Genomic DNA, 17959 nt, shown 5'->3' with positions numbered 1-17959 from the left:
AAAAGTCGAGAGGATGCTTGCACACAGCAGATGAGTTTGTTCGCCTTTGATCACTCAAACAAAGATCATAAACTGGTAAACACGTACACTTACAGCTTATCCTAAGGTGACCTCTAAGTACTGTGCAGAGAGGAAGCAAAACACAACAGGAGCAAACACGCAATCTTATTCATTATATCACTGGATTTCTTTAATTATACAGTGTTTATATAATATTAGATAATACTGTATTTCTCAAAATTGTTTGATCTCATCTTCACAGTTATATTTCACATTTTGTGAAATAAGAGTAAATAACCAATGTGTTTAATATCATTTAGTCCAACACTGCACCACTGTAAGTATTTGGCCTGCATTGCTTTTGGACAAATACACAACTGTATATTAAGATGGACGCCATGACAGCTCCCCTAAAATGAAGCCAAATATCTCGAACGCCATCTGGTGGTTGGCTGCAGTATGGGTCAATTATATTTCTCTCAAAGTTTCTGTCATTTCAGATTTTGAAAGTTTTAAATGACAGTAGTTAGTTTAAATGAGTTCATAGAGGCTCTAAAAACAAACTGAAACTTCCTGATAAACAGCTGAGGCTGACCCGTGATTAGTCGAAAGTGGACCTCGCTACCGCTCCACTTTCCCTGAAACTACTGTGCGGAAACTCCAAATGTGGAAGATGGTGTGTTTCTATATATTTTGGCTTCATCTCTGGATAGTAGGAAGGTGTGGATGGTTTTTACTAGTAACCTTGCAGAAGAGATTTTACAGGTATTAGCTGATTCTCCGTCTCTAATGAGAAATCTAAATCAACTGAATTTTGAGTTACTCGGCTGAAAGAAGAAGCAATTAGAGCAACAGAACCACAAGCTATTAAACCAATGTATCACAGGTTATTACAGAGGAAAATGATCCTGTGGCCTCTAACAAATAACACCATCCTGTAAGCATGTTCAGTGTTTACTGGCACATGCATTGAAACATGCGGCATTTATCTTTTTAGGATATCATAGTCTGGTAAGATTTTTCTTTTAAAAGGATTTGTGTAGTTTTTTATAACACTGGATTCAATCCACTTCACTTCCAAGTCCACAACACTCGTCCTCAGCCTGTGCTTTTAAAGACTTCTTTTCTCTTAACTCTTCAGGTTGTAAACTCTGTTTTTAGCCTTTTTGTCTCAGGGAGGATTGTTTGGGTTCTCCTCTAATGGCAGCCGAGTTAAGGATGCCGTAAAAATCGGACAGCGACAGGTCAATGCCTCTGTGGAGCGCAGCCTTGGTTTTGATCGAGCACATCTCCGCTGACCTATATTTCACAGTCAACCTACTCTACGTACATCACCGATGATGCAAGGACAGACGGCAGACTGGGGCAAAATCCCAGTGAAAGCTTTGAGTTTGCATCCCTGACCCTGTTTGAACCCACGACAGCCGGATTCTAAATGACTCAAAAATATTCTCATCAGGAATATAAAACTAGAACAAATACAATGTTGATTTATGAAAATGTGCATGTATTGAATTCACAAAACTGATGACAAGGGGAAGAAGATAAAGTTTCATTTACTGTTGCTCGTTCCCTCCTCAGTAATTCATGCCCCGCGAGCACCCGAGAAGTGCTTATAGACGTTTATTTTGTTGTTATGAAATGGAAACATTGTGGTATTAGGTTTTATACAGCTAATAAACTACAAACACATTTGTTTCCCTAAATTCATGAATTTTTCTCTGCAAGACTGTCGTGCAGACAAAAAAAATGAGCTCTGGTCCAACGCGTTTCACATTAAAATGATTCTGGCCTTGAGCAATTTGAACCTTCCAGTTCTGCTGAATTCACATTAAAATTGCATCATACAGTCTAATACTGAAATGAAGGCAGTCCACAGGTCATCTAAGGACCTAATAACAATCTGTCTTTTTTTATATTTCAAAATCTTTCTGTAACTATTTAATTCAATTAATCTTTCAGGTTGATAGACAAACAAGATGTGCTTCTTTCATTTGAACAGTTTTCCTGCTTATTAGTTTAAAGCAGTTCTTGAATGTGGCCACCTCTCACCCCTCCATGTCTTTTGCTGCTCTCTCTCAGTTTACAATGACCTTTTAAGAATGTCGAAGCCAGAAAACTGAAGTGAATCCCTAATTTTCTAGGCACCAAGCCCCCTTGAAGATACACTTTTCACCCAGACTTATTTGTTCGGGCCAGGGAGATGATCAAATAGACATGTGAAAGAAGTTTTTCTTAGTGTTTAACAAAAGGGGTGTGCATTATGGAGGTAAATAAAACCTCCCAGGTGAAGCCGGCTCTGGGGGAGACAGATGCTTGGCAAAGCGTGAAACAGCGGGCCTCTCCTGTTGCCCTCTGGGCCGTCTCACGGTGCTGCATGGGCGCTCCTGGCACATAGCAATGTTTTGTGTGCACTCGTGGCTTTAAGTGCATATCGCCAGGTAGTAGCAGTTGAGGCGGTGGGCGTAGGAGGTGTGGTTTTGATCTCTCTCTCTCTCTCTCTGTCTGTGTGTGGAAGGCGGGGGGAGAGCGAGCGAGCGAACAAGACATAGCGATGAGTTTATGTGAAGCACGGACGCCAGGGGAAATGTTTTGTACTGTGGGAGTTTTCCTCAGGATGTCAAGCACCTGTGCTGTAGCGGCGGGGTGATGTGTGAAGTGCACTCCGCCAGGTCGACAGCTGGGAAGATGTGATGTTAGACCCCATACGTGGGATGTGTGTGGGGATGTGGAGGGATGTTGGGTGGGTCTGCTATTTCAGGATCACTGTTTAAATGCCTGACAGCTATCACAGCCCAGTGCTTGAGTAAGCCACTGTAACTTACAATACTGTGCATTAAAAGCCTGTGTCTGTAGCTGATATGATATGAAACCAATTCTGTATGACACTGCAGTACTTTCCTTCCAGAAACCTCTCTCTCCCTCTCTCTGTGTCCACTGCAACGTTTAATGGGCAATATCAAATTTTGATGATGAGTGATGGGCGACAGAAATGAACAAAAAGAAAGGAAAAAAGTCTCATGAGAAGAATTAATTTTACTGTCTTCTTCTTTGTCCTTCCGCTCCCTCCACCCTCCACTTCCATCTGCCTTTCTTTTGGCTCTCCTTAATCCCACTCCACCCTCCATCTCTGCACTCCCTCCGCCTGCATCCTCATCCCTCCCTCCCTCCCTCATCCTGCCATCTCCCCTCCAAATCTGTCGCTGCCTCCTCTCCTTCTCCACCTCCTCCTCTACAGGCACCACTAGTCGACGCTGCTCTTTGGATCACCGCGGTATGGCCTTCTGGGAGCAGCCCAGCTATGCTCGATGCATAACAAACGAATTCAGATACTTGCAGCAATCAGTAGGTGCAAAGTCAGCTTCCTCTCACTGCCTCTGTTTCCAATGCATCATAAATTACCTCCCCTCTTCTCCCCCAATTCTCATCACACTGTACCTAAAGATTAACCACGTTCAATACGGAGGAGCAAATTACAACACTGATTTTGCCATTTTTCTCTTTTGTAATGAACGGTCATAGTCGGGTCGTTTACGGGTTGATTTAGTGTTTCTCTGTGTCAGTCTCTGATCAGATAAAAACAAGTAGAGGAAACAAATGACATCAATTATTGTTGAGACTGGGAGAAGCATATTGTACTTTCTGTAACATCACTTAGTTCTTATTCCTCACACACTCACACACACTACTGCATTTTAAATAGCATCTGCTTCAATACATTACAATTTAGTTTTGTGAATCCAGATTGATGGACACATAGAGATATCAATCTAGATAGATGGAGAGATAGAGAGAGAGAGATACCGATAGATGAAGAGATAGAGAGAGAGATGAGAGAGATAGAGAGAGAGATATAGCAATAGAGAGAGAGATGAGAGATATAGCGATAGATGGCGAGATAGAGAGACAGATATAGCGATAGATGGCGAGAGATTGAGAGATGGAGGGAGAGATAGATAGAGAGAAAGGAATGGAGGGATAGAAAGATGGAGAGGTAGACAGGTGTCTGGAGAGAGAGATGGAGAGATAAAGAAAGAGAGATGGAGGGACAGATCCTTAGTCATTTGCATGTTGGAGACATTTTCAATCTGAGTATATCTCAATGCACTTTTAAAATATAGTATAAAGGCTTCGGTGGCTGTGGGTGTTTAGCCTGGAAACACAACAGCACGTCGTTAGAAGAGATGATTTTTGATAAACCTCCATCACAGTAAAAAATAGAATCGCTCAGAAGAGCTGAGATATCACATACAGCGCTGCACCTGTGAACGTGTATTTATGGACATAAACCCTGTGCAATGATGTGAAATGTCATTCCACTGTGCAATTTCTGCCTAAATGCGAGTCTTCTGCTCCAGTTAACTCTTTTATTCGTACTGGCTCATTTCAAAACATCCGTGAGGCAGAATACATTTCGGCCCGGCTCAGATATACGTGTCACAGGAGGGGCCTTAGAGAGCAGGCTCTTTCTTCCTGATCTTTTTCACTCCGTTAACTCCAAATGTGCAGCTAAGTGTGTATTTGGCACAAAACAAAAATTTAAAAAACCTGCTGAGGACATCGAAGGCCCCAAGTTCTTCTCTTCTCCTGTTTTTGGAGGTTCAGGGGCACCTTGCTAAGGGACAGAGGATGCTGGCAGGGGACGGGATGTCCCAGGTCACGAAAAACCTTCTGGACCTCACCCAGAGGAGGAACTTCTACGCCGGCGACCTGCTGTCGTCTGTGGAGATCCTACGCAATGTGACGGAGACATTCAAGAGGGCCAGCTACGAGCCTTCGTCAGATGACGTGCAAGTAAGTGGAGAGAGAACCCACTTGGATCTCGGTTCACATATGTATTCTAACATGTCTGAAACGACACAAAAGGCTCACAAACATGTATTGTATCAGGAGATCTCCCCCACGTCCTGAACTCTTTCATCTCATCATGTCTGGGTTGACTGCTGTACTGATCCTCTTTATGTCAATAGGATGATGGAGATTATAGCTAAAGCTCCACCCTCATCGCCAATAAGATAATTTGCGTCCTCAGAGCTGATCCGTTTTTCAAAGACACCCATCTCAGGCATCTTTGTGCAGTCTTATATGCTCATGTTGTTATAGCGTGTGTGTTTTTGTCTGTGTGTCATTTCCTCACCACATGTTTGGCTCACGCTGTTCTTTCAGAGTCAGCTGAATTGGAAAGAAGTCATTGTTGCTCGCCCTGTGATGGTAACAACAGATTGAATATTGTATGCGCGGTAATGAAAAACCCTAATTCTCCCATTATAGTTCTTATGGGTGTTTCCCATCTTCCTCTGTGACTGTATCAAGCTCGTTTAGTTGCTGTTCTTTCGCACAAAGATGAAAGTAACAGTAAACATCAGCCATTTTCTGTGTGGAAGAGAAATGATTTCTGCGTTTAACAAGGATGACAAATTAGGTGGTTATAAAATGTCACCCAATAAGCTTTTTACAGTATTTTGGATGTGAAAATATACTTACATTGTTAGATGTTATATATATCTTCAGGTTTAAGGGGGAGGAAAGAATATATTAAAAATGTTGGGGGGTGGAAGCTATCCTATAGATAGACTGTGTGAGCTTTAGTGTTGAATGTGATAAAATTTAATTGGCATACAGCTTTTTCTTCAGCTTAGGACAGAGATAATTAAATCACTAAAAATGTTCAACTCACTTAATTATACACGTCCAAAGCTCGGTGGTATTTGGACGACAAAATGTCAGGGATGTTCCTTTCCCGAGTTTTCTGCTGGTGCTGGTGCACATTTATGGGGGTGGAAGGTGCACGGTCCGCTGCTAATATTCTGCAGAAATAAAAGCCAAAATGTGCCGGCCACGGATGGACAACCTGGGGCCCATTCAGCCATTCTCCCCCACCTTAGACAATCTATAAGATGAGGAAAGCATCCTGTCCATGGTTATTATGAGAGCTCTACAGTGTGTGTGTGTGGGCAGACAGGAGAGCAGTCAGCCGGCCAGCCAGCCAGCCCACCCCCTCCGCGTGTCTCTGCACTAATGCAGTGTTAAAGTGGGCACATTACCACCAGAGGGAGCATAAGCATTCAAGTAGAAAACAAGATAGCCTGTGTCAAGAGAGAGAGCCACTCCCTCAGGCACATTGTAGACCAGACAAAATAACAAGGCTAAAGATCAGACAGGGGTCCTATTACTACTGGAGGCATGCACCCCCAGCAGCCCCTGCTTTCCGCTGCTGGAAAAAGACAATCCACACAGCTGCTCAAACATTCCTTTTCATCTTCCTTTTCTTTCCCTGATTGCAGCTGGTGCTTCTCTCCTCTAGCATTAAGTGTTTGCTGCACGCTGCAAGGGTTCAAGGTGTATTTTTGTCAGAGCCGAATCACAAGTTCCATCTTTTCTCAAATCATTTCCCATGGGGGCCGCAGCGGCAAATTTCCTGTCACATTGAGCCCTGCGGGGAACGTCATTATTCCCCTCGCACCACAATTCCCTGATTTCCTGCGATCAGAAATGTCCGTATATCATCCATAAAAGTCATCCCCAAGTGCACAGTGTTTTTATCTCATGGTTTGAAAAGCATCTAGCCGCAGTGCCTGTACTACTTGTGTGTGGGCGTGTTATGTATTTTCCCTTTCATCATCTCCACAGAACTTCTTTCAAATCATCAGCAACCTCTTGGAGGAGGAAAATAAGGAGAAATGGGAAGATGCACAAAAGGTAAGCATCTGGCAGCGCACACAGTAAATTATTTAGATTTCTGCATGAATGCCACGCTCCCTGAAAATAATGTGAAAGCTTGTTTATAGTCGCTGCGTCTGAATAGTAGAGATTAAGGACAGCCAGGTTTGTGCTGATATAATGTTATACCCACACATATCACAGTGAAAGGTCATTTAGCAGGAGTGACATCTGGCCTCATTTGGAGAGCCAGTTCCTCAGACCTCCACTTGGTGGCAGCAGCAGTGCCACAGTGGCTGTCCAGGCATCACCACTGCAGGAGTCACTTCCTGCTGCTGACACCCAGCTCATACAAATCATAACAACTACTGTGATTAGACCATTAATTAAGATGAATTTAACCATAAAGACAAACAGTTTGCACGTTTTATTGCTTGTACCACAGCAGTTACTAATCCTGATTCCCTGTATGTCTTTCTCCGACATTGTAAAGCAGCTCCATCACACGCAGAGGAGAGAGACAGTCTAAATATTCAGTAGAAATGTAGAGGTGACAGACGGCAGAACTGCAGTAATGTACTGTAGATCAAAATCTGAGCAGAGGACGGTACATTTTGTCGACACCTTACATGGAGACTGGGTCCTGGCTACGTCCTCCGTCGGACACGTTTCTAAGCCCGAGAGGTGGCAACTCTCATCTTTGGTGTCTGAGACGACCTGAATCCTGACACCGTGCACATCCAGACCCTGACAGAGATACCATCTGTGATGACTGCAAGTCAGCAGAGGGCATCTGCTCTGACTTCTAAATTGGCTTAAATTAGGTATTGCCTGCGCTGACACATGACCGAGGGGCAAGTCTTAAAAATCGGTCAGATCTTGTTTTTGTCACAGTTTTCTCCACATCTGACTGATATGGTTTAAGGAGACACAGTTGATTCAAGTTCTGCCAATAGTGCCAGTCCTGGCTGTCTCCATCTCTGCAGGCAGCAATTTGGTGTGTATTCAGTGCAGCTTTAGTTTGGCAGGCCCCAAGAGAGACAGGTTGTCAGTGAGAGGAGCCCGAGAATAAACAGTTTCATCAGGGAGAGTGTGTGATGGAGACGGACAGATCAGACAAAATATAGAAATAGGAATAGAAATTGTCTCCATGATTGAACACCCAGAAAAGCTATTTGACAAGGGTAATTATTTCTGTAGTTATTAATGTGCCTTTGTAAGGATGAGAGCTGCTTCACTTCTGGCACTCCACTAAGTGGACACTGGCAAAGCAGCGACGACGCTTGGACTTCACAGCTCTAAGTTTTTTTTCTCACTCGCAGGCTTTTCTTGCATTAATGAGTGTTCTGAGCCGAGTTTCGCCACAGCACCCACACGCTGCGTGCCGCGGACGTTCAAAAACAGCCAGATGAAACAGCTCACTATGAGGTTTTTACTGGCTGCAGAATTGGCTCTGTGCAGAGATCACTATATATTCACCTCCTGTCACTGTTACCATGGCAAGGAAAGGAAGAGCTCTGTCTACAGAAGCTCCACTGCAGCCATTTCCCTCCGCTGCCTTCACATCTTCACGGTTGCCATGGAGACCAGGGAATGAGCATGACTGCACTGTGCGTCAGACATGCCGGAAGGGGCGACGTGATGTGCTTTTCTCCCCCCCCCCCGCCATGGCTTTCACTCTGCTGTGTCAGAGGCTCTCAACTTCAGCATCACCAAACCACTAGCCCCGGCTCAGCTGCACACGGAGAGGCATGTGCAAACACACCGAACGCAAGGTGTTACCCAGGAGAGAAATACCTGCCCCAGGTGTTTGTTGAATAACAGGCCTGAGTGAGGTGTTAATTGCTAAATGCCACTCAAAGGCCTCTCTAATTGCCCGACATCATCTGCGTGTGCTCTCACATTTGCTGAAGTCCTACAATAATATTTCTGTAGAAATATGACACGTTCCTTTTGCAGACATTTTGAAATGTTCCGCGCAGATGATACTTTGTGAAAGTGTCGGATGTGTTAGAGTCTGTGGTGTAAAGCTTCACACAATGTCCAGTCAAAAGGGTGAAAGAGAAGCCTCGATCAAAGCCTCTCATTAGATCATCACCACGGGACTGTCAGCCGGGACAGCGGTGCAGTCATTTGAAGGTCAGTTATGGGATCAAGCGAGCCTCTGGTTTATTGACCCGGAGGAAAGAGCTGAGCGGACCAGCCATGTCACCGGTGGAGCAGTGGAGCTGTCCGTGGTGCTGATCTCCTGCCTCTGCAGTGCTGAGGTCCACGAAGCAGCACATGAACACAAGGATCAGTCTTAGTGGCTTTCAGGAGAGACGCCAACCAGGGACGGTGTCTGTAAAACCCCCTGGTTGTTTTTTCAGTGTTATAATTTATTAAAAATATTGTAATTCGTCACGTTTTCTTTAATTTTTTTCTTTTGATTTTCACATTACAAACCGGAATACAAATAAAACATTGTATCCAACCATCAGAGCTGTGCTTCCAAATTAAAGTCAGCAATCTGCCACAGAGGAGAAAAATACAGGGCTCTGATTCCATCTGAACTACCAACATCAAAAATGTCTGCCATGTTAGAAGAATTTCAGAACAGACCCTCGAAGGAGAGTATCTTCTCTTCTCTAACTTGATGTATTGCATAAGACATTTGATCCAATGAAAATACTTCGGGGGTCTTTCCATCTAAATAGAAAGAGTCACAGGATGGCCAGCATGAGAGGGGATGGGTCAAAGTTTTCTTCTAGTATTTCAGTTTGACTTCTCAATGTATCTTCCACTCACAGTGCGTTATCATTACTTCAGTCTTTATTGAGCTTTAAAAAATGTTTTTAATGTACTTTTATACCTTCATGGGTTTTAGGAGAAACTTTTAACAACATCCAAACTTTGAATTTTTGGTTTGTTTCTAGTATATATATTAAATAATAATAACAATGCATTTTATATAGAGTTATTTCTGTTAAAAACACAGAACATCTAATTAAACTAGTTTATGCTTTTTAATTGAATTCATTTATTTACTATTATTTATTTTTATTTTATGCTCCATCCATTGATTCTTGATCATGGCAGCACTGTTGACATTGAACGTGTCTTTTTGTGTTTCTCTCATCTCGTCCAGATATATCCTGGAGCAGTGGAGCTCATGCAAGTCATAGAGGAATTCATCCACATCGTTGGACTGGGCATGAAGGATTTCCACAACGCCTATCTGATGACTGGGAACCTGGGTAAGAAGAAATCAGTCCCACTTTTTTACTCCCTCACCTCGTTTATTTTGCAGTTTTTCTTTCTGCCTGACTTGGAAACATAATCCCTTTGCTCCGCTCACTCCTCGTGTCAATTTCCCTTCCGTCATTAATTGAGGATAAATGACGCATGGTGAGGGTAGGGTGGGGGGGTTAAAATTACTGCAAAACTATAAGGTTAATTAAAAATTTAGATTGTGGTCTTAATGTGCTAAATTCCTATAAAAACACTTTTTTTATTAAGTTTACAAACTTTTCTTAACTGGAGCTACAAGTCGTCGAGTTAAGTCACTTTTACTTATAGAACATTTAATAACAGAAGCTGACCAACATCTTTACAACTGCAGCAAGTACAGTCAAGTTATTGATAAAAAAAATATATGCAAGATATTTGTGTAGTAATATTTTCATATTTAAAGGAAATTAATAGAAGAATAAGATGAAAAAGACTCATTTTAATTTATTTCTAACGGTCTGAACTATAAATGTCAGATAAAATATTTGTGTTGTACTCGGAGGTGAAGTAGGAGTCTGATGTTGCACTTTACTGCAGTCCTGTGGGAGAAGCTTGATTTGCAGAACATGCCCTGCCCTAAAGCATGTTGTGCAGAAGTGCAGCTTCATTAAAAAAGTCAGTTTCTTGCGAGATTAACAGTCATGGAAAAAATATGGTCAGTGTCTTTTAAAACAAGATTAAATTACAGGTTATTCTTTGCAGCTGTAATGAGCTCACAAACAAATTTTCTGCACTGCTGATCGTGGTCCAGATTTCAACTCCCCCTTCTTCTGAAAAAACTTCAGCACGTGGAAATGAGTCTATGAGCAATATTTCTCCTCCCTAATGTTCCTATGGGTTCTTTTGGCGTCGCGCAGCCTCTTGGATGATCTGAGGCCTCGGTGGCATTTCATTACTTACTAAGCTGTAAATGGTGTCTTGCTGCAAAGGAATAATAGAACCACTGTGCTGATTTATTCATGCAAGTGAGTGTGAGCATGTACAGCTGCTGCTGGTGGGCAATTCCTCTGATGGGGAGCGAGGCCTCTTCCATGTATTCTTTACAATAACTAACATTTGACCCACTTCTAGCAAACACTTGCACTCAGAGGCTCTTTATGGTGTGTGATTTCCATAATGATTTATACTGTAAGCGGCCCCCAGGAAAAAGCACGACAAACATGGTGCGATGAATGCAACCATCAAAATGCCATTACGAAACAATGTGAGAGACAAATTAAGTAACGGGCACTTGGAAATGAGGCTGAGATGCATTTCATGACATCGAGCATTAATGACTTCTTTCACAGATACTAGAATATTTACACCCTCCAGTTTGGCTTAATGGTGGTCATCTGATCTCTCTGCCACTGCCTCCTCTTTATGCAGGAAAAAGCATTTACACATGACCGTGCTTTATGGGCAATATGGAACTTATTCTTTGAAATCGAGTTTCAAACTAAATTCTTTCAAAAGCAGCACATTTTACATCGATAAATATAAATTACTTGACTTTTGTTTTTAGAAAGCAGTTACATGACTGTGGGGCCTTCACTCAATTCTGTAGCACTATGGATCAAACTGTGTTCATCAGACAAGATACGATAGAAAATCTTTGGCTGAACACGAAGCAGTGATGCAACTCAGCAGTGTGTTTCCTCCATGCTCGTTCATTCTTTTTATTTTCTACAAATACATATTTTACTGCTGATTGTTTTTAAGTTTGATTTTTTTCAGTTGATATATTTTTAGACCTGTCCAGGTACGTCTATAAAATAAAGCACCTTTCTCAGACCAAAGTCACAAAGTGCTTCACATAAATAAAATGACACCAGGAAGTATAATACATAATGAATAAAAGCAATGAAAATAGTGGGAAATATGCAACCGAAAGACAATAAAACCCCTCACATTCAAACAGGGAATGCACCAAGCGAGACGAAGCCAGTCAGAATGTAAATCTAAGGGGAGAGTATAGTGTTCTGGCTACAACTTTGAAAGTATGATCACCTTGACTCTGTCAGGGTTTAATGTTTGCAGGACCCATGTGCAGATAACGGACTGAGCAGCAAAGAAAATACATACCTAATTAAATCAACTCACAGTCACTGGAGGGCAGGTAGACGAACTGAAAATCCAAAACTCCACAAAAAAACTCCAAAAGTGAAAAGAACAAAGTAGGCTAACGACGGTTGAGTGAAACTGAAACACTGGGAGCATGAACAGACAACGTGAACAAGACAAAGGGAAACATAGAGATGCACAAGGGAGGCAGGGATAATGAACCCAGGTGAAACACATGAGGACAGGTGCAGACGGGAAACAGGACAAAGACAGGAAGTAAAGCCAGAGAGACACACAAGGCACAAAGTTTCAAAATAAAACAGGGAATGAAAAACAAAGACAAATCCAAAAATCCAAGTACAAGTTGATTCTATGTTCATAACATGACAAAGTGCAAAGGCGAGAAAAGGATGATTTATTTGTACAGCACATTTCAACAACAAGGCAATTCAAAGGGGTTTACATAAAATATAAGGGCATCATGACAAATTGTAAAAGCAACATAAGACAATACAAACAATAATTATTTATAAGTTAAAAAGGAGTTTAATACAGAATTGAAAATATAATCACATAACATAAAAAGTGTGAAAATAACAGTGTGGTTTAAGAAATTAGTAATTTACTGTATGTGATGTAGGCCGGGGCCTGACCATGCAGTGTTACCTTGAGAGGAGGCCAGTTTAAGGACCTGAGGACCTGGACAACAGTAAAGCAGAAGCATTCCGGAGCACTTGAATCTTGAGACTATTTATTGATTCAGGTGAACACTGGATTGAAGTAATTCACCATGATCATCTGTTGCTCTGCTTTGACACAATCGTCCTACTCAGACAGCAAACGGATGTGGGCCACTTCAGGCAATGATGTAAATGGTGACTATGGCCCAAATACCACGAAACAAGTCAAGGCCACTGACCTGTGGTATTGCTGTGGCTTACGTGTGGCCCAGATCTTTCAAACAGGAGCACATGGTCCAAGCACCATCATTCCAGTGTTCAACGTGGACCAAATCTGGCCCAAAACACTTCTGCTATGTGGCTGAGTTCGGGTAGATTGGTGAATGAGTGGCTGGGTGATATCTGTTTGACAAGAAACTTAGAACCTAAAACAAGCTGCTCACCACCGTCGTTATTTTGAGCTTCATAAGTGATTGGACATAAAATGTTTTCCGTGCACCGTGAGCTTGTCACTAATGACTCTGACTGCTTTAATGAGGAAACTGATTTTTTAAGACACAAGTCCAACTCTGGTGCTATTTTAGCAGAGCCCACAGGCACCATGAATGCATCAGTAGCTCTGACATGTTTAAAATTAAATATCTTTATATCACTTACAGAAAGTGCAGATGTCTCACACTCTTAGAAAGGTGAATAGTTCACTCCTTTTTCCCATGAATGCAAATGAAAAGTAGATTCGACCATAAAGAAGGCATAGAGACCTTTTTTTAGAGAAAGTAGATTCCAGTGGTCCTTTTTTGCATCGTACATCTCTTATTCCATATGCCTTGTTATTGTCTTGAATCTGTATCAACCCTATTCTTAATTTCTAATAAAGCAGATTGTCAATGTCCCCCGAGACAATTTCAGAAAACTCAAAATTGACAAATCTCTTAATCTTCAGAAAGGGCAACATATCTTCATGAATGAAAGAAATAAAAAAACATTTCATTTGTTTCACTTTCACCCCCTAACCAAGCTTAACATGTATTCAGAGGATTTGTTCCCCTTTGGTAGCTCACGGAAAAAGACTGATGAAGGCTGAAAATGAATTTTCTATTTTGGTTTTTAGCATATTTAGAGTTTATGAAATGTTTATACATGAATTACTCGAATGAACTCTGGAGAAAACGTTTTGTGATGACTGATTAAAAAAAAGCACACACAAGACTTTCCCTCATTTTTTTAAAGAACATATATGTTGTTTTAAAATAACTCTGGAAAAACAGCATCATTATCATTTTTGGTCTGACAGAACCAAGGAAGGAAGATTTTAAAGGTTTTTTTGGGGGGAAAATCCTCGTACACAAGCTGAGGGGTTATTTGGCTTGTGAGCAGTTATTTGAAGATGTTGCAGTAATGAGCTGCCTCTGGCTAGAATCATCCAGAAGCTCACTGGCTGCTGGTGGAAAGCATAAAGGTCTTGTAGGGAGAAAGGACTGCGTGTTCTACCTTCAGAGAGAAATTCCTGCTTTTTCATTATGATGAAAAACTCCATATTGAGGTGCAGTTTACATTTGTTTTTTCACATTTTATTCCGTATTTGCATGAGTCATATGTCAATCTCTGTTTTGCCGAGACATGACTAAGACAAAGGGATGCAGAGATTTTATGGTTATTATTTCACAGCTCAGTCTTTGATTGCCAGCCACACAGTCATTCAAGCTCGGGCCTTGTGGCTTGGCTCTTTTGATTAAAGGAATGGAAAGTTTTGTGGAGCCATCGGTCGAATCCAAGTGGACAGCATCTGGCTGAGTACGATATTGCGGCATCATTTCGTCACTAATTTATGGCAGCCTCTTGACACCTAGATAAATACTGGCTGTCACCAGTGCGTCGTCCTCTGTCCTCCCACTTTTAGTCAAATAACCTTGATTGCAAAAAGGCTCCGAACTCCGGCAACTTACTCTCTCGCTGCGCAAGCACTTGGAGGACAAAAGTGGATCTTGGGACATGTTAGAAATTAAATTAAATGCCACTTTGAAGGTGGAACACATCATTCACTTTTGCCATTTTTTTTCTTCTAGCAGTCTATTGTGAGCCCGCACTCCATGGTCTGGAGAGTATTTTGACACTAATAGTGATTAATCGTAATTACACCCAAAATAAGATGCTGCAAATGCTCAGTGATTTATTGTTTGTGTCGTCTGACTTGGACGTGTGGCTTAATGCTGAGTCTCTTATGAGCACGTTCACATGTAATGTGCATTGCTATGATTCCCTCAGCGGATCTGTGTTCAGAAGCATCACAGTTCAACACGATTGCTTTATTTATGCTGTCTAGTCCCATCAGGCGAGTCGAAAGCCGCATTTACCTGCAGCATTACCCAGAAGCCTATAGCGGCATGTGTGTCACAGTGCGCCTCGTGACTAAAGCCACCGACACAAACACACACAAACACTTAGCTACTGCTGCTCCCAACATCTGGCGCTGTGAACAGGGCCTTTGTGGCGCTCTGTGATTTCATGCCCACGGCTCGATCATCCCAAACACAAGAGACACACCTTCCCTGTCACAGATTTTCACTCAGTCGTGGAGTCTTTCCAAGATTTAAAATTGTAAAACTGGCAGGGCCTGAGGAACAATGGAGCTTGTGCATCAATGGAAGGATTAGCCTCAGATTCCTCTCTCTCTCTCTGTGAAGCACCACCTGACAGGGACTGGATGTGACACCAGGTAGAGAACAGAGATGCTTTATCCCTCCCCGTGTAATGCTGAGGCCGCTTCAGCTGATCCTGAGTATTTTCCTTGTCGTCGTATGGACTGGTGTTTTATTGCACCTCACCAGGGAGGTGAGAGAAGAAAACAGTGATTACGGAGATTACCACTTTACAAGTTGTCATGTGGTAGCTTTGATTTTCCTCCTTGTGGTAAATGTGGATGCATTGCAAGAAAACCACTTAGGAATGATATTATAAATGACTTGCACATCGCCCTGTGTACTTATGTTTTTTCTCTGGCTGGTCCAGCTTCCTCCCACATCCAAAGACATCCAGATTTGTATTCAGTTATTTGTTTAAGTGAGGATTTCTGAGTTCCCTGTTTATCACAAATGAAAACATAGGCCTGTCATGCTCCAGAAACTGTTTTAGTTCGGACAAGCCAAACCGGACATGATTTCAACGATGACATAAACACTCACAACTGCTTGCTGATTGAGTCTTTTCATCCCAGGACCACGACCTAGCCTTCGCCTTGGCTACCAGGGTGGAACGCAACATGACAAGCATTACTGACAATGTCGTCTTTGCTAACTGCTGTTGTGCAGTTAAACTCATTTAACAATCCAACACCTGTAGATAGGAGACAAGCCAATATTCAAGCAATCTGTAACGATTGTAGCCAGACTCTTGTCCAGTATGCTAGTGGTCGCGTGGTATTTTTTTTTTCAGACGTGTTAGTATGGACAGGGATTAAAACTGATACAGAGCCAAACCATACATGTAGCCCATAGATGCTAACTAGAAGTCACGGTTATGTGGTGTTAGTTAGTGGAGTATTTCAATTTGCAGGCACCAACCCTGTGTTTTTGAATTCAGGTCATGGGATTATTGCATAGTGAGGAGTTGTGGTTTACAGGACCCAGAGAGCAGACGTCAGACGAAGCAAGTCATGCAGAGAAAGAATATTTAATCTAACACACAGGCTTTAAGTCTCTGCTGGCAGATAGGTAGACAAAGAAAAATAAAGTTTGTGGATCCAAAACTCAAACTCAGGCAAAAACTATGGAACAGGAATAAATAACGAAAGCGAGTACGAGGTAGCACCAGGGAGCACCAACAGGAACAAAGCCAGACGAAGTGACAAAGAAGACTGAGGAGCGGGGAAACTAAATACATGAGGGAGGTGAGGGATAATTGGGCACAGGTGAAACATGAGGGAGGGGCAGACAGTCACACATGCAGGAAACTAGACAGAGACAGGAAGTAAAGCAAGTGAGAGAAACACACAAAATGAGTAACTTCAAAGTAAAAAGAGAACAAGTCCAAACAAAAGAAAATGAAAAGTGAAACCCCAAAGCCCTCATTGTTGTAAGGATCTAAATTACAAGTACAAATCAAAAGAGTTCCCTAAAGTAATTCTCAAGCCTCCAAGAGTTTATATACGGATCACTGATTTTCTCTAAAAGAGTAGAACACACTCTTGTTGCACAAATCTTGATATAGAAATAGAGCAGATTAGAGAAATAATTGCATGTGTTTGGTAAATACATGTATTTGTTTTGCTGATAGTAAGATGCTAGCATATCTGAGGCCTGTACAAGGAAGCAGGATTCAAGGTTATTGAGGTGAACTCAGACTTCACCCTGGGTTCAATCATTTTCACTTCTTACCAGCATAAATCACCAGCTTCCAATGAGTAAATTCAACATCTATGAGCGGCCATTCTAGTCTCAGCATCTTGCCCACGGACACTTTGGCATGCGGATGACTGGGATCAAACCGTAGACCTTCTGGTTGGAGGATGACCGTTATACCCCCCAGCCACAGCCACCATACGATCAGAACCTTTCAACAGCCCAACTAGTGACGAATCAGATCGTTGTAAAAGATAACATTTGATAAAATAAAAACTTGATGCTGTGCCGGGGAAATTCACTTGTTACAGCAGCAGATTCTCATATTGAGATAGACAAGAGAATCAAAAGGCTGTGGAATAAGCATTTAAACACATTATAAAATTATGGAGAATTATGTACATATTTCGATACCTTTCATTACGGAATAGTTTTACATTTGTGCATTAGTATAAGGAGATCCAAATAGATATCAATAGCACAACGTTTGTGTTGTTAACCTCACATGGCTGGAATTGACAAAACCTACTTGCTAAAACCTGTCTCCTCCTCCTCCTCCTCCTCCTCCTCCTCTTCCTCCTCCTCACTAACAGCAACAACCACAACATCTTCCTCTTCTTCACTGTACATTTTTATCGCAACCCGAAAAAAAACACTCATCCAACAACCACAACAACAACCTCAAACACACTACAGACCACACAACTGATTTCTGTGTGCGTCCCATTCAGCACTGCCCACATTCAGCAAGTGACATCACTTGAATGCATGACTTGCTGAATGTAATATATAATATGCCTTGGCAGGTGATCGTCATTCACCTGCATCAGAGCCTGAGTGACAAACAAGTTAATAACAAAGAGACAAATAATTAAGAGCACAATATCTATTTTTGTAATAATTATGTATATATATATGGTGTCCATTCTGGTTTTAAAACTAAACTTTGATACAGAAATACTTAAACAT

General features: G+C 41.9%; 1 protein-coding gene and 1 long non-coding RNA gene across 16 annotated transcripts in view; one reads left to right on the top strand and one right to left on the bottom strand.

The window, feature by feature from the left end:
* The window catches only part of LOC109636746 (uncharacterized), a 75281-nt gene extending 62894 nt beyond the window's left edge, over positions 1–12387 (bottom strand). Inside the window, exon 1 of one of the 2 annotated variants that reach the window (XR_002203221.2) lies at positions 11995–12387. This is a non-coding gene — a long non-coding RNA (uncharacterized lncRNA). The remainder of the gene's footprint in view (positions 1–11994) is intronic. The other variant, XR_011246040.1, reaches the window with a different exon arrangement.
* Positions 1–17959, top strand: part of adgrb3 (adhesion G protein-coupled receptor B3) — a 118450-nt gene that overhangs the window by 60550 nt on the left and 39941 nt on the right. For 10 of the 14 annotated variants that reach the window (XM_069538635.1, XM_069538633.1, XM_069538634.1 and 7 more), the window contains 4 exons: positions 3239–3346; positions 4598–4794; positions 6631–6699; positions 9788–9896. In XM_069538635.1, the coding sequence (XP_069394736.1) occupies positions 3239–3346; positions 4598–4794; positions 6631–6699; positions 9788–9896 (483 nt within the window). The remainder of the gene's footprint in view (positions 1–3238; positions 3347–4597; positions 4795–6630; positions 6700–9787; positions 9897–17959) is intronic. The other 4 variants (XM_069538628.1, XM_069538631.1, XM_020098612.2 and 1 more) reach the window with 2 other exon arrangements.

Source organism: Paralichthys olivaceus, chromosome 14 (genome assembly GCF_024713975.1).
Source record: "Paralichthys olivaceus isolate ysfri-2021 chromosome 14, ASM2471397v2, whole genome shotgun sequence".
Lineage (NCBI taxonomy): Eukaryota > Metazoa > Chordata > Actinopteri > Pleuronectiformes > Paralichthyidae > Paralichthys > Paralichthys olivaceus.
The sequence above is the reverse complement of the archived record's forward strand: the minus strand, read 5'-3'. Positions and strand labels throughout refer to the sequence as shown.